Source organism: Carlito syrichta, unplaced genomic scaffold (assembly GCF_000164805.1).
Source record: "Carlito syrichta isolate Samal-C Ts95f unplaced genomic scaffold, Tarsius_syrichta-2.0.1 Scaffold307206, whole genome shotgun sequence".
NCBI classification, from domain to species: Eukaryota; Metazoa; Chordata; class Mammalia; order Primates; family Tarsiidae; genus Carlito; species Carlito syrichta.
Window position 1 is genome coordinate 499,564 of NW_007251302.1, and position 23,198 is coordinate 522,761.

At 38.8% G+C, this 23,198-nt stretch overlaps 1 protein-coding gene across 1 annotated transcript in view; it reads right to left on the reverse strand.

The window, feature by feature from the left end:
• Nucleotides 1-23,198, reverse strand: part of AMPH (amphiphysin) — a 267,405-nt gene that overhangs the window by 19,291 nt on the left and 224,916 nt on the right. The window contains exons 16-19 of the mRNA XM_021715589.1: nt 21,963-21,986; nt 19,078-19,110; nt 10,575-10,631; nt 5,503-5,628 (exon numbers count right to left, since the gene is read on the reverse strand). Of these exons, the coding sequence (XP_021571264.1) occupies nt 5,503-5,628; nt 10,575-10,631; nt 19,078-19,110; nt 21,963-21,986 (240 nt within the window). The remainder of the gene's footprint in view (nt 1-5,502; nt 5,629-10,574; nt 10,632-19,077; nt 19,111-21,962; nt 21,987-23,198) is intronic.

A 23,198-nucleotide genomic window follows, 5' to 3' on the forward strand; every position in this document is an offset into this window, starting at 1 on the left:
GGAGTTACTGTTTAATGTGTATGAGGCTATAATTTGGGGTGATGAAAATGCTTTAGAACGAGATAGAGATGATGGTTGCACAACACTGGAAATGTACTAAGTGCCACTAAATTGTTCACTTTAAAATGATTAAGTTTATGTTATGTGAATTTCACCTCAATATAGGAAAAGTACACACCATAAGTAACACTTGAAAATCACTAGGCACCCATCACCTAAAAATGGCTCCTCAATAGTGGAAGAACTATCTGAATTCTGACATTCATATTCACTATAATTATAATAATACTGTGAACAAACAAAAACATTAAAAAGTTTCACAACGGCCTGTTTTGAGAAGGAGCTTTGGAATGTCAGACCCTAGAAGACAGGGAACATGGCTTGTGATTGCCACTACTTAGCAGTTGGTAAGTGGTTAGTGAATACTTAATATCAGCCTCATATTCCAGAGATGGCATTGACAAACCCAGGTAGGTCAACCTGCTCTGTGAGGAGTGCCGAAGTGATCACCATCTTGTCACTTGCATTTTACTCTTGGCTGACATCATCTCTTTGACTTGGAGCAATGATGGAGAGAAAAAAAGATCTAAGCCCAGCCACTTATATCAAATGTGGATGTATGTGGAGATCATTTATCTTTTTTTCCACTTCTACAACCACCTAAAAGGAGGACACAGCTGGGCAGGCAGTGCTAGTTCTCTGAATACCCTCATTTCCCCAGCAAATGAAGGTAGGGAAATTTCCGATTAATGGACTGAGGAAGTCTCTTTAGATAGGACAAAGAATTTTGATTGGACATAACTTTTTTAGGAACCAAGAGGAAATTTGTGTCTATGGAGGCCTAACAGAGTTTGAGTCCCTTACCATTTCTGACATGAGGCAAAACTGAAAAGGGGGATGTTATCTTTCACATCTACTACCTTCTCCCTAGAGTACATATTTCACCTACTTCTTATCAATTTCACATAATGATTATAACAATGATGGTATCATCAAACTATCATTGACCGAGGTACCTCTCTGTGACAGATGCTAAAACCAAGGGTATGCATTATTTCTAAGCCTTCATAGGAAACGTTTAAGGTCCTTGTTATTAACTCCATTTTACATTTGATGCAGTTGAGGTTTAGATGTCACAGAGCTACCATGGAGCAGCATGAAAAAGCTTGGCATGGCTATAGTCACAATAAGTGGCTTGCTTTTGCTAAGTATAAAATCAAAGTAACTGAATGAAAAAGAGAAAGAGAAGAAAATGACTACATAAATGTTCGTATTTTAAGAGATCAAAAGTGTAGGCCCTTTCAGGACCCCCAGACTACAGCGTCAATTAATCAATGAAACAATGACTCAGAATTTGTTGGGCTTATATTATATACCCTGCTCTGAGGTGGGAACCAGGAAAGAGGGGAAAGAGAGACACTGATTTGGCTTGAGGGGTTTGAAGATGTAAGCAGTTGCTAGCAGGGATACAGTCGAACTTAGAGAATAACATTTCTGTTTTGGGGGGATTGGGGGCTCTCTCTTTTTTTTTTAAAGAAAAATTTATACATATACATACATATGTTTCTTGACAACTTAGTTTAAGCGTGCTTTAATATGAGTACCAAGAGTTGAGAGATTGTTCTACATTAATGAAGGGTAGATGATAAATCAAGCTCCTTGGCTTCTTCTGATTTTCAGTGTCTTTCTCTGACACACTGGAGATCACATTCAGAGGCACAGAGGGAACTCCAGCTCTCATGCTTGCTCTGCATGAGAAAACCCAAATGTTGTTTCCCATGCACATGATTGTCACAGAAAGACATAGTCGCCCCTGTGCAAGGTGGTCCTCAACCACCAGACTGTGGAAACTAAGATTCAGGAGCCACAACTATTTACTGCATCACTGTGTTCCACTGGTCCAAAGCAGAGCCTGACACCTACAGAGGACTCAAATATATCTGTCAACTGAACGAAAGGGGAAACGAGCACATGCATTTATTCAAGCATATGGAGATGTCCCTAGCAAGGTGAAGCTGATAGACTACAGTCTGGCGATTCTGATATGTATATATTTGTTGGTTTAAATTGATCTTGACAAGTAAGCTCAAGTGATAAAATTTTTCAAACACAAAACACAGAAAAAAACAAAGGTAGTCCCTAAAATAATGGGTCAATGATGTTTCATCTTCCAAGATTTTCCAGTAAGTCTTAAACATCTTTACTTCAGTCTTTCTTCCATTTCTATGTTTTGTAAATTATGCCAACCCCACATTTAATTGCAGTGCATTATTTTTTTAAAAGGCAATAAAGAACATTGGTCTCTTTCATATCATTTGAGCAATATGTAGGCACTGACAGAAATTTAGAGAAAATTAGAAGGGGCCTCTCTGAAAGATGGAATAATGTGGGTAAAATTTTATTATCTGGAAAAAGAAAAACAACTAAGAATAACCTATTATTAGCTATAACCAAAGAATACATTATGAATTGGCTCTGTGTTCATTTTTATCTACTTTTTAACCTAATTCTCCGACAAATATACTGAAATATGTAATAAAATCATCTTTCTCTGAAGAATATTTTCATTATTTACATAACAGAAATATCTGAAAAAGGCAAAGTTAGAGTGCTGGTTTTTAAAATGCAACCTGCAAACATATTGGTAAAATTGGATGTCAGGAAAAAGCAAAGACAAAATTAGCTATCTGGGAAATAAAACAACAAACAAAAATGCAATAACGAAACTTTTCTTGAAAGCACCAGGTTTCTTTGGGAACCACTGTTAAAATTTCCTGCTTTTGAAATTATATTTGCCTCTTTTTTTTTAACATAACCATCAAAAATCTCATCTCAGATGAAATGTATTCTATCAAAACCTGAACTAATAACTGTGTGGTGACATTTCGGCAGTGAAAAGGATTACCTCAAAAGGTCATGTCAGCCCAGTCCTGACTGATGACAACCATAGCCAGCAGATTAATTAATGTTAGGGACACAATGTGGGTTTTTGTTTTTATAACTAAATATCACATACTTAGCAACAGAAGAGACCTTTCTTCAGAAAAATATAACCCTAATATCATGTCAGATTATTATGACCAGAAGAAGAAAGCTACAAATCTACTTTAGGAAACAAAAAATTAATTTTATGTGAATTTATCCTAAGTAGAAGGGAGAACAAGGGGAAGTATTTATTTCACCCAAGTATGTCCATGTTTAAAACATGGCAGGTAAGCCACTAATGATGAGCATTAAGCAAACTGAACTGGTATAAACTGCCTCCTCTTAGTTAACACTAATACTATTATTTCTTATAAATATGGAGAAATGAATTTGCATTTTTTCTCTTTGAGAGCATGGATCACACTGTGGGCTTTGTACCTATTGTTTTTACATCAACTATGGGTCTCAGGAAGTGTCTGAATCCTTCATAAGAGTCTCTAAACTGTCTTATATTTCACAATGAATCAAAAGTTTTTATTTTCTAAAGTTCACATATAAGATTCAGAAAAAAAGTATTTTTCAGAATGAGGAATTCTTCAAACTATCTCCTTACCCAACATTTGGGAAGCTGTTTTTAGTGATGGATGATGCCTGTGCCATAGTTTGTTGAATATTTTCACATTGCTCTTAGTTCAAAAGGTTATAAATCATACATTTGCAATTATATATACACACACACATACACACACACATATATATTAGATACTACATAGTAGGTATTCAATAATTAGTAGCTACTACTATTGTTCGTTGAAAAACCATGAACTTGGATTCTGTGAAAAAAAAATTATAAATTTGTTAAAATGAGGACTGGTGTGAGAGGTATGTGACCAAGTCACTCAGAAATCATAGAGAATCAACATTCAGCCTGTATTGAACACATTTGTTTGTCTATTCCATATCTGCAATATATTGCACAACACTGCTACCCCTGTTCAAAGCCATGGGCATGATGGCATTAACCTTACACTGAATAGTCTCGGGCATGGAATCAATAGACTAGTTTAAAAATACTGGTGAAAATGAAGTCCATGCCAATTGTTCAAAATATAAATTTGATGAGAACTTTTCAGAATGGAAGCAGTTTTCTTCAAAACCTGAATCAATATCTTTCTAACTCACTCTCTGGAATCATCCATCTGTTTAAATAAATTATCTTATTAATTATAATAGTAGTAAAAATGTTAACTCTATTTTTCCCTACCTTTGTTATTTAAATAATAAAGTTAAAATGAGTAGACAGATCACCATTAGACACCAGATGAAAATGAACCACACCCAGTTACCACCAAATCTGGGAGTGACACCGGACATAGCACTCCATGGTCTAATGTCCATGCAAGCAATGCTTCTAGGAGAAATTCAATCTAGCTGAATATATTCTTGTTTTCCCTACAGGATTTGGCCCAACTCTATATCTTTAAGTGGAAAATATGATAATTTTTCTTGAGTCATTCTTAATTTATGTATTTTCCATCACTATCTTGCCCTATTATTTATTTTTCTACTCTGTTAATAAACTATTGATTTGACAGATGACTTACCCTTCTTCCTGTAAAATGACCTAAGGCACCAACAGCATAAAATATAACTTTCATTCCTCTAGGTACCTAATCTAGGCAATGTTATTTTTGATAATAGGGAAATTGGTTTTTTTATTTGTACAGATTCTATGAAAGCTGTCATAAATGGTACTCTGATTGAATATCTTGGGAGACATTTTACTGCATTTCACAAATGAGCTATTTTTCACTCTCCATGGGTACTTTGAACTCTCTACACTTTCATGGGTGTTACATTATCCAATTCTACTTGGCGCATTTTAGACCTCATCTCAGTTTGTGATATGGTATTCTTTATGGCTTCAGGGATCAGGGTAAGAGCAGGTTCCCAGGCAGACAGATGAATCTCCATCCTAGCATGATATACATCCTCAAGATCCTTCTTCTTATAAGAGCCAGCAGCAGATTTGATTCTGAGCAAATGCTTGTGCACATAGGAATACTTATAGATTCATGGATTTATGATATGAGATTTCAATCCCTCATTGGGCCTTAACCAACTTACAAAGCTAATATTGTATATAATCAATATATAGACACAACTAACAAAGTTATTATTCTCCTGTTTACCACATGGAAGTTAGTCCCTGATAAAAGGCATGTCTCCAGCTGTCACAGGTAGAGTAAAGCATTAACAGGTCTGATAACATGCAAGTTCTATAACCTATATCTTGTGAACAGAAAAGTCTGAAAAAAATAAAGGCACCCTTTTTAGAGCCACACCTGTGGCTATGTGGCAACTTTCTCTAGATCCTAAGATCAGTTCTCTGAATATCTTCCATATTAAAAAATGAAGAGGAATGGGAACGAAGGCTATTTGAACGTGGGAGCCATGACAGAGATGGAGCACGTTTGGCCCAAAGAAGGTGTAGTTGACAGTGATAACGTGAGGTTATGAGATGAGCATGGCAGTGGTGGTGAGGCAGATGGAGGGTGAAAGGGAGGTGGTGCTCACCACTGCCTCCTCCACTGGCTCCTCAGCCCGATTGTCCAGTCCAAGGTCCAGTCCAACAGCGGGTGTGGCAGCGGCAAGGGGCTCCTCTGCTTTCTGCTCTGTGGGTGGGGCCTGTTCAGATTCAGCCTTAGAATGTTTGTTTTGAGGGTTAGAGGAAAGAGATTCAACATATGAATAGATAACATTACAGAATACCAGACAATTAAGATTTTGTTTGTGATCCCACAGACAACAATCTTCATGAACTCTGTGCTGGAAAAAGTCTTCCATTTGGCATCATGAGCCTTTACAGAATTGAAAAGTCTAGGAACAGAATTTTATTAAGCTTCTCTTTTACCATCACCAAGAGGTGTCATTTCTCTTGAAGTCAGACAAAGACTCGCCACTTTGGCTACTCATTTTCCTTTCTCACAACATTGTGACTATTCGCTTCCCTGTGACATCTTTAAGAGACTGTAAAATGGTACTTTTTGCTATTTAGTAGAGAGAGAGGATATCCTAAGAGGTCCCACATTTGCCAGGTGGAAGGAGTCAGGAAGAAATCACAGGACACAGAGCCTTTCAGTTCTGTGGATATGCATTGCACCAAAAAACTGAGGAGTCATCTCAATACTCAGAAGATTTAAGCAAACTCATTTGACCCAAAAGGTCGCTATGAAGCTAGCGTTCCACCTCCATGGCTGGGAGGAAAAGACCCAGCTACCTAACTAATAGCTACCACAATCATAGATCCTTTGCCGTCTAGTCATAAGTTCCTGTTCAGTCTCCTTTTTCCTTTCTATCTCCAACAAAATCCTTAACAATCAATTTATTTCATACAATAAAGCAATTGCTTAAAGACTCACAGGGCAGCATTTCCATGGTGTTAATTAGACTCTTCTAATTGTGTGAGCAGGATGAGGTCATTTTGTCCCACCATGATCTCTGTACATCCTGATGCCAATGACACATATGCTGAATCAGGCTTCTGGCTTCTCTTAGCCCAAGATCTTTTTAGATTTAAAATTAGCAATATAAAAATACCACAGCCAGTGCATGTTGTTGCACTTACTGAAAATATTTCCACTTTTCCCATTCTTATTAATATAAACAAGCATATTTACCTAGCATGATTATTTGGCTAAATGAATGGCCATTAGAGGGCATATTACGATCCTCTTTCATCAGCACACTTACACTGTAAAAAAGTTTAAAAGTGTTTTTCCAGTGGAGGAAGAAGCTTCCAATGAATGCTTTGGTTAGAGAAATCAGTAACTTCTACCAGTTCTCGCTTCTTCTGTGTGTTCATTTAAGTCAGTGCATATGACAAGTTTCACAGAGTAGTAATGGAAAAGTTATGTTTAGATTATACAGAATGGATTATATAGAATAGACAGAATAGATTATATAGAATAGCCTAGTGTTGGATAAAAATACAAAATATTCATCTTATATCTTTCACCAAATCATTTATTATGATGCATGCCAAGATCACATCACCATTCTTTGCAAAGGGCATAAAGAAATCAAAGGACACTCTGGTAGACAAGTGTGCAGAGATCTGATATTTTTATGGGCTTTTATAACCTTCAAGAGATGGTCTGACACAATTTTTAAAAAGAAGAAAGAGATAAAATTCACTCTAATATGCTCTCAGAAGTCCTTTCTGGGAAAAGACTTCACTTTTATTGTTCAAAATAAATTATCTTCATAATGGAACAAGTTTTCATAGCAGCAAACAGAGTGTAAGTGCCTGGGGCATGATCTTACCAGGTGGAAAGTCAAGGTGATTTGCTATGAAAGCATAGTATCAGATGACCTACTTGATGAAGGACACAAAGGGCAATTTGACAAAGCATCAAGAAGTCCACGAGCAGATGCTGTTCCCCTGCAAGCTGAGTCTATATTACAGAGGAAGTCTTAAGTCAGATGAGGAGTCCAGTGAAGTTTCAAAGCATGAGTCCAATAAATATAATCACTGTACATTTTTTAAAATGCAGCGATAACATAAAATGGAAAAAAATGAGTGCGTCACAGTCTGGGTTTCTTAGAAGTCTGAAGAAATGCTGAAATTTTACATAAGGCAAGAATGACTAGATAGAGTGATTTCATAAATGAGCCTAAATGTATTCACTTGCTGAAACTGGACAATGCAACAGTGGTATAGCCTGAAAAAGATATACGATTATGTCCCTACAAGTCACAACACGTTAAACTATATTACAATATCACACCAAATATTACCACATGGTATCACAACTTATCTTAAATTCCTGGGAGATAAGTATAATTCACTCAATCGTGAGTAAGGATGAAGCATGATTGTACGTAAAATCAGCTACTCAAATTTAAAAATGGAAGTTATTATTCTACTCTTTCTGAAATAGTGCAAAATTGTGAATATTTTGTCAAGATAGAAACAAAAACAAAGATAAATTGTTAGCAACATCTAAAATAATCCTGGAGGAATTGTACTCCACTTGAAACAATTTTTTCTACAAAACGTTTCACTTGACAAACATTGCTAATGGGTTGATACCATGCTGTACCTATTTTGGAGTGCTGGCAATGATTTCCTATTGTTTGGTCTAGTAGCAATCATTATAGATTCAGGGAAGAGGTGTACCCTTTATCTATGAGGAGGACCCAAAAAACCCTGGAATTTATTTATAAAAATATTGTATATTTACTCCTACATGTTTAATCTTCAGTCACCTTCAAAGTATTCTCCATCTGATGAAATACACCTATTGAGACTAATTTTTCCCCTGCTCAAAACAGTTTTCTAACTCATCAATTTTGATGTCTTTTAGTGCGTCTATCATTTTTTGTTTCCTCTCTTCCACATCAACAAAAAGTTTCCCTGTGAGGACTTTTCTCATCCTGGGAAACAAATAATAGTCACTCAGGGTGAGATCGGGTAAATAGGGAGGGTGGGTTGCAGGAGTCATGCTGTTTTTGGTCAAAAGCTGCTGAACACTTGGTGTGATGTGGGCAGGTGTACTCGTGAATCACCTGTCATGAAATGGGCAAATGTGTCGAAAGAATCTCCAAAAATAAATTCATGGAAGTCAAACGCAGTCTCTCACAACAATGCTAGCTGGTACACTAATGCTGAAGGGTTCCAGGACACTTATCTAGTGGGGGAAGCCTGTACTACAAGGAACCTGTTCTTCAAAAGATAATTCCAGGTTTTTGGGGGTCCCTCCTTGTGGCAGCAGTTGCCACAACGTTTTAACTCTGAAAATCAGAAACAGAACTTTTTCTTTAGAAAAAAATGAGTAGTGCGGCTTTTGAGCGCATTTTCTGGTATCCTCTGAGATAAAATGATGGGCAGATCAAGACAGAGGAAGAAAAGATGGGCTGAGAAATTTGGGTTAGGAGTCTAGTCACATCCAATATGGTGTTTGTCTCATAGTCCTGCTTTTCTAATCCTGAAAAAGCTAATTTAGTAAGAACTGCAAAGGGTTTTAGAGGCAACTCTGAGCTTTGAGCAAGGTTTGCTGAATCAAAAGGATTTAAACTTGAACTCAAGGGATGTCTCGTGGGGTTGCATGCTGCATGTTGGGAAATGTACAGTTGATTACCAAGTTCAACCACCACATCGTTCAGAACCCTCAGTAAGCCAAATGCTAGAAATTTCCTGCTCCTGGGAAGATCGTGTATAATCAACACTTACTAAGAGACATAAGTTCACTGTGATTTCTTAGTTCCTCATAGGCCAAGACTAATGTTAGCAGCGTTTGCAGTGCTGGACATGACAAAGCTAAGTTCCCCAAGAGGAAGGAAGATGTCTGCTTCAGAGGATACATATCAAAAGAAGAGGAGTGCAGGCATGGAAGCTCCCAGGACACACTGTAGATGGTAGGGAGATGTTCAGAAGAATGTAAGAACCAATGAATTATAGGACTGAATCTCTTGCATCAAAAGTAATATGTGTGAATTAATTGTAACCAATCACCTTTCCTTTATAAAAGTATTTCTCAATTTTTCTTAATCAGTCACAATTGATAATGAAAAATCTCATTCTCCATCTCTATCAGCCAGGCTGATAATCACCAATGAATGTGAAGAACGAATCTCTCTGGCCCCGTTATTGACATTAATATAGTTTGTATTTGAAATATTTAAAAAGTTATTTGCAGGCCATGGAGACTCTGCTTTTCACCTGATTGCCTACATCTACTGACAAGCTATTAGAGACATACTTGCCTTTGAAAAACAAAACAAAACAAATTAACCTGTAAAACAAACTTTCCAGAACAGAATTCCTTACTTAAAAATGAAATAGTCTAAAAATAAAAATTCATCCTACTTAATCCCAATTCCAAGCTTCCAATGTAAAAGGCAAGAGCTGGAGTGATTACACACCATCTCCATGGGAAAACCATAGCGCCACAAATAACCCTTATGAACAAATCCTCACAGAGCCCAAATCCTCTGAAGTGTAGCAGTGACAAGCTCACAAGTGACATCTCTTAATGTCATTCTTCATCTTTACTAGTAAGCTGCTGCTAAAAAAGGTTTCTGAGGATAGCTGCAACAGTGATCTTTTAAGAATCTCTTCTAACACCAATTCTGCTTCCTACTCATCCCCTAACTAAGCTTTTCTCTCCTTTTATTTGGCATCAAGTATGAAATCACAACTCTACTATGGCTACTATACATTACTTCTTTCTACAATTCACAAAATGAAGGAATACAATGAGAAATGAGGCAGTTTCAGGCTCAAGAAACAAGCAAGTATCTATTTTGAAGCATGAACTCTTGAGGCAATTTACTTTAAATCCTGAAACTTAAGTGATAGTCACATGGAAATATTTATGTCCTTGTTGGATTCAATGTACTCCACTGGGGCCCATAATTAGGAGACTTTTGCTGGGATCACTGTGCCTTTATGAATAGAAGTAACCCAGTTCGAAGTAACACTGAGATTTACAGAATGCTTTCCCTCCTTTTTTCTAGACAAGTGGGAACTGCAGAGATCACATTCTGAATATTCAAAGTCTAGAGACCCTAGAATTATCAGCTTACTTTAGAATATTTAGTGATAACTAACAATTTCCCCAAAACACAAACCCAAATCGACTTACCAAGTTGCCGATCATACTCTGGTCTGTCTGCATTGTGAATAATGAAGTGTCCTGGGCCTGAGAATCAGGGAGAAAATATAAATTTTTTTTCAAAAGATATTTCAGTTAGTTACCATTGATCATGTCAACAAATACATATGAAATGTTTAAAAGTCTTATTTTAAATCATTAAAACAAAACTGCAAAAGTATGTTTTAACAGTAGTTATTCTAAATATAAACTTTGCTAGCAAAATACAATAAGAGTCATTAAACAAAGGGCCCTGGGTTCAAGGACATCTTTGGTCCACGGCTTCTCTTCTGGATGTTGACACCAAATTAGAAGTCAGTGGTTGAAGCTCCAAATTTAAACCTTTTAAATGTTGTGGATTCAATCTTACAATATCACCTAAGTGTTACCTCTATGAGTTATTTATCAAACACAAATTCATAATTTTATAAAATATGTTCTTTGACCTAAAAAAGACCAAGCTGGAAGAAATCTAAAGGAACAGTGGTCTCTAAGGGAACATTCATCGTTCATTACACTGGTAGCCAACTTTTTTTTTTTTTTTTTTAAGTTGGAGTCTCACTCTGTCGCCCAGACTGGAGTGCAGTGGCCGCTCCCGGCCACCGCAGCCTTGACCTGCTGGGCTCCGGCGATCCTTCCGCCTCAGCCTTCCGCGTAGCCGGAATTACAGGCATGCGCTACCATGCCCGGCTGATTTTTTGCTTTATTGTAGAGATGAGGTCTCGCTGCCCAGGCGGGTCTCGAACCCGCGGGCTCAGGCAATCCACTCACCTCAGCCTCCCAAAGGTGCGGGATTACAGGCTGAGCCACCGAGCCCGGCTGGTAGCCAAGTTTTTATCCTCCAGATGGCAGACCTAAATGTCTCTCCTGGGAAATCTGACCAGCTCAAAAAAACAAAACAAAAACCCCAACAACCTAAAATAAATTACACCAGGGACTCCCTGACAGAAAAGATGAACCAGTGACTTGTGGTTAAAAATGGTGAACTGAAAATATGCAACTGCCTCTGTTACCTCCAAAATCCAAACTAAGCAATAATAAAGGAATTTTTTTAAAAGGGCATAAACCGATAAGAATGAAAAAAAAAAGGGCAGAAAAACAACAGCAATAAAATGTTGAAACTGGAAAGCAGATGAATGAATACTAAGTTGGTAGATCTAAAAACTCCGTATCCTAAGGAGATGTTAGAAATGCCAAGAATCAACCAATTTGTTTCTTGGAACTCCTGGTGGGTCAAGAATTAAAAACATGAAGAATCACAGGAAATAGGAGTCAGGGAGGTGCTAACAACAGGGAAACTGAGTGAAAGTCTGTTACAAAGTAATTAGACCTCGAGATTTTCAACTAAGCAACATCCCTGCCTATCCTAGATAAAGACTTGAGATTAATTTTACAGAGGCTGAAACAGAGGGTCTCTGGACTGGGAGACACATGGGCACACTAGGAAAGTAGGATGATTAAATGAACATTTACATAAGAAATACTAAAAAAAGAAAAAGAAAAAGAAATACTGAGAATGTATGTCTCTCTCTCCCCACTTCTTCCCCATTCACCTCCACTACACTGATAGTCAGGCTTGTACCTCCCACACAGAAGACCAGAGGAATCTTCCCTGGGAAATCTGACTAGCCTGAGGGGGGACAAAAGCCTAAAGAATCTGATATCAGGGGCTCCCCAACAAAAAAGATGACCGGAAAACCCACAATAATGCCCTGTGAGGTAATTGCCTGGACATAGATTCCTTTCCCCCTATATCTGGCTTCTTTCTGTACCCCTCCCTCAGGGAGTAGCCTCTGACCAAGGCTGGTCTCTGGAGGAAATCCATATTTCCAGTAATGAGTTATGAGATGCAGGTGATTGAGCAAAGCTGAGAACAATGTAGGCATCACCCTTAATCAGTGTAATTGTAAACACTGTATAGTAATTTGAATAATTAACTTGCTCCGCTATAAAGCTGCTTGCTGTACTGTCCCAAGGCATGAATCCCTCACTGACAAGCTGCCATCAATGCCTCCTATAAGTTCTAATAAACCAATGTCTTTCCCTGCTGGACCTCTGGATGACTTCTTTGGAATAGAACAAGAATATTATGTGCAAGCCCTCTCAGATTTGGGGTGACCACATTACATCTGGCATTGTCAACAGGATATTCCAGAGAAGTGCCTCCTCCCCCCACTGAGGTGGCCGTGGGAGAGACAGAGGGGAGAAGGATGTCACTGGGGGAAGTACCAGGGTGGATCACTGATCCAATGTGGTTTGAAATTGCCGCCTTGATAGATAACTGGGGGCCACCATATGAGTACAGGGATGCGCCAAAAACCCCGGCTGGACTGCTGGAATTATTGAAAGCAGTTGAAAAGGGATGATTTCAGAAGAAAAAAGATAGCTGTGCAGTTGTAGTGGCTGTGGATAGCCCCTGCTTTGCACTCTCTGAGTGGCTGCTGAACAGGAGATAGCTACTAGGAGCCAGGTGCATAAAATGTAGGAGGAATAAAGATTGGAAAGAGATGCTCAGTGAACTCTGGCAGAAAGCAGAGATATATTCGATTGCTGGTTGGAGCAGACTAGTGACCCTCTGTGTGACTTAGCGTACCATTTTGCGAACATGAAAGGAAAATGGCACGTATCTATGGCATGTATCTGCATTGTGATAGCCCACAGTGAGTGGGACCCACGAAAGGAAAACCTCACAGAGGAATCAGACTCCTCAGAAGAGGAAAATGAAATAGAGGTGAGAGAGGTGGTAGAAGAGTCTCCAGAGATGAAGGCTTGCCCGGTGATGATTCCCATTGAGAATGGCTGGAGGGCAAAATCCAGCTCACCTGCCACCCTCCCCTGCAGTATGCACACGAGCATGACCACGGGCATTTATACTCCCACATAACTGAGCTGGCAGCAAAATTCAGGCAAAAGGGGAGGGAAAGCCTAGCAGGCTGGCTGCTAAGGTATGAGGTGCTAGAGCCAGTGGCACAGTACTAGGGGTACTAGAGCTGGTGGCACAGTACTATCAGAAAACGAGTTGATGAAAATGGCTTTGGCCACCAACCATCCTTCCCTTAGACAGCATAAACATGGAGTGGGGCAGTCTGATGAGAATGCCTTCCTCCTAACATAGCTCATGGCAGAGTGTAGGGACACTTGGCCAAATGAGGGGGACATCCCACCCTCTCTTCCCTGGTGGAACATCATGGAAGAACTACAGAATTACCTCCGGGAACTGGGGGTGTGTCATGCCATATACCATACACATAGAGCCCTTTGAAGGGCCAGATGCAGTACCCTGTACAACTGGGATGAAAGATAAGGTGCTCTGTCAACCCCCAAACTCCTTTTATGGGACTTTGATATCTGTTCTATGCCTGCTAGTAGGTGGGATGGTACAGAGGGCCATGCAAGCAATAATGGACATGCGGAGGCTAGATCAGGTGAATAAGGAGGGTGGGTCACAGGGGTCATGATATTTTGGCCAAAAGCTGCTGAATATGCAGTGTGGCATGGGCAGGTGTTTTGTCATGGTGGAAGAACTAGTCACTTGTTTGCCACAACTCAATCATGACACAACCTTCTCAAAACTTGCAGATAAAAACTTTAGTTGACCATTTCATACAGAGGAATAAATTCTGAGTGTACTACAAGAGGCCCAACCTCCAAAAGATAATTCTGTTTTTTTTGGGGGGGGGATCCCCTCTAATATAGATTAAACAAAAAAAAGATCCCAATGGGACTGAACCGAGGAATGTCAACAGACATTCAGTGCTGTCAAAAACACTGGGGGTGCTGTCTAGGCATCGGGCGTTCTAATTCCCTGTGAATTGGAGGTAAACGTTACCCAGGAGGAATACACTTGGAGGCTTTGGCAACAGCAGGGGAAAGCTTGAAATCCCACTGGCTTTTAGTTGCAGACTTGGAAAGGCACCAATACCTGCCATGGCCCCACTAAACAGCATGTCAACACAGTATACCAAGATCTCTTGGCAACAGAGCGAATCACCAGACAAGCCCTGGTAACTGTGTGCATCTCTCTGCCAATAGTGGGATGGATTCAAGGCATCTCTCTCAGACCCTGCAGTTCAGCCCTGCAGACGACGACCCTGACCAAATGGTGAGCATATCTTCAGCAGTGTAGCCAATAACCACTCATCAATGCAGGTAAACAAGTGACAGAGAAAACAGTTACTACCCCATTGCTCATTAGGGAGGGAATACCACCAGTCCCAGATCTTACTACATGGGCGATTTGTGTTGGGGGCAACCCTCTTGATGGTGAACCATTGTACACCATTCAAAAACAGAGACTATCTGGATGGAAGATGGGATTGGGCAAAGTAGTCAGTGGGCAGAGTTGCAGGAAGTGCGGTTGGTGATACCCAAAGAGCCAGGCCCACTGACAATTTGTACAGACAACTGGGTGGTGTTCAAAGAACTGATGCTGTGGATGCCACAATGGCACCAGCATCAATGGACAATCATGAACAAGCCCCTGTGGAGCCAAGACATGTGGAAGGACAACATACTAAAGAATGCTTTAAAGGCAGATCAGCACTCACTGCAGGGGTGGATGACCTGATTGCACGAAGCAATCCATACTCTCAACAAAAGACCCCATCCAGCACCTCTAGAAATGCTGACACAACTGTGGGCAATGCCTGAGAGAATGCAAATTCAGACACAAGAATAATCACTCTGACCAAGCTGGGGAAGCACGAATAACGTATTGCTGCCTGCCCCACAAGAAATTGTATCCAGAGAGAATACTCTCCCCTGGCCCTGGGAAGTCCCATCTGAACCACTGGTGCTCTCTACTTGATCTCTGGGGAGAGCGGATAGATCATAATTTAGATATTCATCCTACGGTTATGGAAAAAGGGACAAATATTGTTAAGTGTAATAACCCTGAGTCTCAAATACTCATTTCTATATGACAATTCAGGACACCTACACCGTCCTTTTATATCATGAGCAGGAGGGCTCCCAGGCCTGATAGGGCATGCTATTTCAGGCTGGGGAGGTCTCCCCACAGTGTCGCAGTGATGTTACAGGACAGGAATGTTGCTTGTATTTTATCTGATAATTGGAATTTACTTTTGCTATCTTCTCTCAAACATCTATCTTATCACCCTTAGCCTAATTTTCCTTTTCCAAGTAGTTTGGGTCACTAGACTTTCTCTTTTGGGCAAAAGATAAGCATAGGTGTTATACTCACTGCAGCAATTTTGCTGTTTGGATCCTGTGCCCTTTATTGCATACGTGGGATATGGATGCCATGTTTGACTTGTGTTTCCACCTCAGGGAACTTGCAGAAGATCAATGTTATGTGAGGATTGTAAGGGTGAAAAAAGGACAATGTAGAGGTAATTAAGGTACTTAAGGTAATTGTGTAGACATAGACTTTTCCTCCTATATCTAGCTTTTTTCTGTCCCCTCGCTCAGAGAGTAGCCTCTGGCCAAGGCTGGTCTCTGCAGAATATGCATATGCCCAGTAATGAGTCATGGGTGCAAGTGATCAAGCTAAAGGATATGCATGTTCCCAGTATGTGTTATGGGATGCAGGTGATTGAGCAATGCTGAGAACAATGTGTTAACCAATGTAATTGTAAATACTGTTTAGCAATCTGAATAATTAACTTGCTTGATTATAAAGCTGCTTGCTATACTGTCCCAAGGCATGGATTCTTCACCATCTGGTTGCCATCAGTACTTCCTGTAAGTTCTAATAAACCAAAATCTTTCACTGCTGGACCTCCGTATGACTTATTTGGAATACATAAAGAACATTATGCACAAACCTTCTCTGATTTGGAGTTATTGCGCTATGTGCCCATAATTAATGAACTCTACCTACCTGTACAAGTTTTGTAATAGTCAGCTTTGGAGTATGCCACCTTTTGATATGAGATTTCAGCCAAGATCACCACACATTTGAGAAAAGTTTCAAGTATGAAAGGGAAAAAAATTGAATAGAAAGAAAAAGAAGAAAAAAAAGCAAGTGGCAGAGAAACCAAGATTTTGCAATGAAAAAAGTCTCTTCAAAAATGATTATTAATATCCTCAGAGATATAATGTAAAAGGCTGTATTCTTGACACAAGAAGAGAATGCTATTAAAAATTAAAACACAGTAAACAAAAAGAGGTCTTGGTCCCTGGTAGTCCAGTGGTTAAGAAAAAAAAAGTTCTTGGAAATTGAAAATATTTTGAGACTGAAAAAATCTGTTAGAGGAGTTAGCAGAGAAAGTAGAGAAAGATAACAAAGAAAAGGAAAAAAATTGGAATACTAGCTCAGGAAGCTAACATATGAAAAAGAGAATTGTTATGGAATAAGAGAACAAAGAAAACAAGAGGAAAACAATTAGTTAAAAAAAAAACTTCCAAAACCAAAAGACATAACTTTTTAGATTAAAAAGGCCTACTAAATGGGTAAAAACACATTCAGATCATAGTTCATCATTCTAAAATTTCAGAAACACTGACGTAAGAAAGAAGGTTCTACAAAGAAAAAGGAAAGTGAGGGGTGGGAGAAGGGAGAAAGAAGGAGGGGAAGGAAGATTTCTTATAAAATAGCAAGATTCAAAATGCCAGGTTCTCAAAGACAACACTAAGAGGTAGAATTGAGTGGGACAATGACTTTAAAATTATAAGGGAAAGCAATTTGCAATTTCCAATATCCAAACTAACAGTCTATTATGTATGCAGACATAAAGATATTTTCAGATATGTTACGGTCACAAATGTATATCTCCATGCATACTTTTCTCAGGAGATACAGAATATTTACCCACATGAAGGATTAAATAACAAATGAGAAAGATCTGCATCCAGAAAACAGTTGGATCGTCAGGACAGAGGCATTCCCCAAGAAGCGCCTGTGAGACCAGCGCTGCGGTGAGGTGTAGTCACAGAGTACCCAGCTCAGACCAAATGACAGAAAATTTCTTCAAGAAGATGAAACTAATTGAATATCCAATTATAGGCTTGAACTAGTAGTGATAAGTACCTAGAAAGCTAAGCAAACCAACCAATAGGCAAACAAACAAGACCACAATTATTACCTCAATGGAAAGCAAAAAAAATTGGCATGAAATGAAATAAAATCAAATGTAAACCCTATCACTTGCATGCTAATAGCGTTTTCATTACCATTATATTGCAGATTGGTTGATGGGCTCGGATGAAACTCTATCAGAGGAGGGACAAGAAGTAGAAGAGGGGGTGAACTGGGAGAGTGGGAGGTAGAAAATAAGACCTCACTTTCCAGAGAGCTGAATCAATAGAAAATGCACTAGAAATCAAGAAGTAGCACTATAAGAAACCCATGCACATATATGAGGTTAGACCACTCTATTAAAGGAGGTGAAAATATTTACTTCTAAGAGACAGGAAATGGAGGGGATACATGATAGTCTAAAGTTTTAAAATAAAAACCCTGATAAAATTTGGTTCCTATTTAAGATATGTGCACTAATAACTCTGATAGAAATACAAACTTGAAAAAAGTGAGACATGAATGAATAACAATGCCTATGATAACCTTTCAAAAGAATTTTCTGAAGGTGGAAGAGATGCATTATCATATCTCTTTATGTTCATGTAAGTCTATGTTTGACAGTGGGTGTGTGAATGGGATTTATCTTTTCATCAGCAACATGCGAAAAATAATGAAACTTCTAAATAGAGAACTCTATTTATGAATAGTTTGTAAATATCTATTTATTTAGAGAATTCTAAATGCTAAAATTATTAGAAACTCAAGTCTGACATTCTGAGCAAAGAAGTTATCATAGACAAGTCTCTTTTTGAGGTCTTTCTTGAAGTTTCTCTAGGAGCTTGAGAGCCACGTGGCCTGCCTCTTACATGAGTTATACTAGACGTATACATATCTGTAGGGACATACACAGTGAACAGGACAGTCTGTCTTGTGGTTCCACTTTCATAGACTCCCAAGGGAAATACTGCCATACTGAACGGAGCCAACATATGGTTTCTGCTCTTCTAATAGCTCCTTCCTGGAGAACTACTGCAGAGGCCAGGCTCTGTGTAGTGTGGCTCTTATATGAATCTTTAGAAGAAGCCTCCTAAAGGCTTCTCATATTTTCTAAAGATCCTTCTCATTAGTTCAAAACAACTCTATTTCTACTTTTCCAACAGCTGAATCTAGAGCAGATCAGAACAACTTCTAATTCCTAGTAGAAAAATCAGTAGAAGGTAGAATCCCGTGGAATAGTCAATAATATTAATAAAAGCTAAACCAAAGTCACAGAGCACTTAGTATGTGCTAGGCTGCAGGGCTAAGTGCTCAGTATACATATCTAATTTAATCTGCACACTGATCCTATAGTGTTGCTGCATTCTGTCTCCATTACTTAACTTGTAAGTAGTGAGATTAAATTTTGTGCTGACACTCTTAATCATTATGCTATACCAGTGGCATATAGATCTAATTGGAAAAATGTGCATCATTCTCAGCAGATAGGTCTTGCTGGAAAATAGATTTCCTTACCTGAGTGAATCCATTAAATGAACCACCAGAAGCCTAAACAGAAATGGAAATCAGAGTGTATTATTTTTTTCAACATCACTTTTGCAGGATCAGTAAATTAATATCCCTTAGACAAGTTGGAAAGTAAAGACTACCACAAATTTTAAAATAATACAAAAGGATACTGTGTGTGAAAGTGCTCAGGAAATGCAAAAGGCCACACTATTATTTCAAATAGGCTGACAAAAAAAGAGAGAACGAATTTTACAATTATTGCTGGTGCTTGGTTAAAGCTAACCAAAACGTACTTTCTCAATAATGAGAAGCTGATTCCAGAAAAGGGCCATTAGAGATTAAATAGCTATTTTTTCAGGCTGTTGATAGAATCAGGAAGAAGCTTTTCCAGTGTTTCTATAATATATCATTTTGATGAGCAGCATTTAAGAGATTCTATAGTTTCAGTGGGCCTGGGTAGAAACATTTCATGTGTTCTTAGAGTGGAACCACTTTGGAAACAGTAAATTAGTCCGTGCTGCTCTTAGTTTAGCACAGTTTTAGTGCCTGAACAATAAAAATGAAAGTAGAAAGAATAAACTCAGAAAACAGGATGGTAAAATAGACTCATTAATTCTCAACACAATCATTCTGCATTTTGTGTGTGTGTGTGTGTGTGTGTGTGTGTGTGTGTGTGTGTGTGTGTTTTGTTGTTGCTGTTGTTTTTTGTCAACCTATTTGTGTTTGGTTTGCACAGATTTCAAGAAGTACATGACAATTGGTCAAGGACGTCAGTCAGACATCTGAGAAGACAGAGGTGGATGATGAAGTAGGTGAGAGACATTAGGAAAAACAAAGCCTACAGAAGTCTTTGTCTAGTCTATGCTACAGACTGGGGTAAGTACCTCGTCTTTGTCAGCCTCTATTTCTTGGTACAACAATCCATATCTCTGGTTAGCAATTTCATCTTCAGATAAATCTGAGTTGCTGATGTCATTGTCTCGGGAGCTAGCAGAACTCTCAGCGCTAGCATTCTGGGAGGTTCCCAGAACCAACGGTCTAGCTATAGCCTGGCTTTGTTCCCAGTAGCTAGCAATGGCTTGTTCCCCATATGTGCCTGCTAGTAAGTCCACCTCTGGTCCTTTCTTGTGTTCAACTACATCTAAATGTTCCCAGCTGTTACCTAAGCTACTATCTAAACTTCCCATATCTTTGATAGGCCAGTGGTTAATAGAATCCAGCCAATTGGCAGATCCACTTGCTTGGTCATCTGGTATACCAGAGGATTTGGCTGTATCCAAATTATCCCCTGCTGAATTCAAGTTTGGCTGCCAGATTTGACCTGGATCTGTTCTCCAAGAGTCTATCTTTGCAATTTTTGGCAAGTTAGTGGTATGGCTAGGGTTTCCAGTATGTACTGTACTTTCAGACCCCTCTATTAATGAATCTTCTGCCCTACATAAACACAAATCTCTTTTGCTTTCATCAGTTACCAGAGAATAATTAAGGTCAGTGCTAGACTGAGTTTCTACTTCAAGTTTTGTTGATAAAACTTTTTTATCTCTGTCACCTCCAAGAGCAGTTAACACAGTCTCACACTGAATTTCTTCAGCATTTGCACTGCCCTGTGCTTGATGATATATTTCACCATGGTTGGGAGGGTCTGTTGAATTTTTCCTTATATCTTTTTTAGCCAAATCCCATCCCTCAGGGCTTGCATCTTTGACATTAGATACAGAGTTGGTCTGGAGAGGTGGACTCAAGTTATCTATATGATTGACAGGCTTAGCTCCAGGGCACTCTATAATTTCACAATTATTGATTATTACTTGAATCCCATCATGTAGAACTTGGTCTCTGTCATTAAACTCATCTGCCCTATCTACTCTTTCCATGTCTTTTTCTAATAGGTCAGTTTTCTCTAAATAATTTTCATTGGCTTTTATACTTTCCTTACACCTTGAACTTAGATCTTTCCTTCCTTCCCCTTCATTAATGTTCAATGTCTCCTGGTCTTGCTCTCCTATTGTGTTAATAAAATCTACCACCCTGTTTCCTATACTTTCACATGATTTCTCTTCAGATTCCTCTGTAACTTCTAGTGCCTTGATATCAATAGCTCCAGTGTCTACCTTTTGACATGTCTCCACACCTGCCCACATAGAATCTTCTATCTTCTGGTTCTCTTCCTCTTCATCTGACTTTTTAACATCTTCATGACTTTCTTTGAATAGGCCAGCTGTTTCCATGGCTGGAATCTCTGGGTCAAGTAAGTCATTGAGCTGCTCCATTTCCACACAAGCAACAATGGCAACTCCAGCCTCTGGTGCGGGCTTTGGGGACAGTTGTTCATTTCCACCTGGAGGAACTGGCCCCAGGACACGCTCACCCTGTTCAGCTATAGCAGGCCAGTCGGCAGAAGGAAGCATTCCGGTGGACAATCTCATGTCTTGCTCTGCTTCAGAGAGACATACAGAGTCTTCTCCAGACCCACCTGAGGCAATTTCCTGGCTGACACTGTCTGTACTAGCATCAGGGCCCCAAGTAAATGCACCTATATCAATCTGAGATCTTTGATTTTCTTCGGCCAACCCACTGTCTGGAGTTTCCTCCATGATCAGGTTACACAGGGAAAGACTTTTTGAAGAGTCAGTCTTTAAAGTATGCAGAAGAGCAAAGAAAAAAAAACAAGATGAAATAGATTATGGTAAGATTTGATGAGAAACACAACGCTCTTCAGGAGGATAGCACCAGTTAAACAATATTAGACAGTGCTTAAATTACTTGGCTTAAGGTTAAATCTATGACTAACAATGCCATGAGAAAACAAGATTCATTCTAAATGACACATCATGTATATAACATATATTAAATACAAAAAACAAAACAGAATATTCTGAATATTTACCTACCGGCTGTACCAAATCAGTGCTTGTCTGTATATGTGGGGGGAAAAAAAACAACAAAACAACAACAATAAGTCAAGAGGAAAAAGTTCACTAGCATATTAAAACCCCCAGAGTCAGGATTCTGCTAAAAGCTGTGGCTTTCACTGGTTTAGGATTAAATTTCTTTCACAGCTTGTTTTGTGATGGAAACTATCTTTGTTCCAATATTTTTTAAGACTACTACAGAAAAGGCACAACTGAAACAAAAATAAAGGCTTCTATCATTTTTTAGCATCAACAAAAATATTTTATAGCTAGTATATAACTTCTGCTTTAGCAAACTCTGAAATCAAAGTTTCAAATGCATAAGCAAGTCTGAAAATACCAGACTAAGATCAAGAACTAGAGGTCAAAAAATTATACAACAGCATACGCTCTTACACAGAATCAGAATAAAATTTCTCCCAAACTCTTCCTACGCTTTTCTAAGACAAAGACCCTGTATCCCAAGGGATAAGAACTCTATAGGAGCGTGAACAATATCCAAAGTTCACAGCACCAACGAGGTCACCGCAAACCTCTATTCGTGGCTCTTTTCCAATGATAAATTGCAGTACCTGTACATAATATTAGCTAAATAAACAACATCAATAATATCTATCCTTTATCAATACATATCAGACATTGCACTAATACTCTACAAATATCTTATTTAATCTCACATAGCTCTCTGAGGTAGGTGTCATTACCCTCACTTTAGAGATGCGAAAAATGAAGCTTAGAGAGTTTTAGAAATTGCTCAGAGTCACAAGACTATAAGTAACGGAGTCTGGACTCAAATCCAGGGCATCTGTCTCTAAAGATAAAATTCTTATTAACCAAATTCCTCTGAATATAATGATTTAAAAATTAGTTTCATGTGAAGAGTAGCCTGTCCCTTCCACTTACTCATCCATTTTAAATATTTTATTTAAAAGCAACCACAGATGTGCATGTCCTCCACTAAGACCGTCCTTCTGGCCACCAACCACCACAGAAAGAAACAAAGGAGCACAAGGACAAATCTTTGACCACCAGTCACCCAGGAGTCTGGTCTACTGTCCTCTTTTCTTCACCATTAGCTCCAGGTTCTGGTAATACTCAGGACCTTTGTGGGGCTAATGACTGTTCTAGGAGACTACATGGTAATTAAATATGTGGATCCTCTTTCCAGCCAAAATAAATAAAATATAACAAAGTTCCCTAATTTCTAAGGATCAA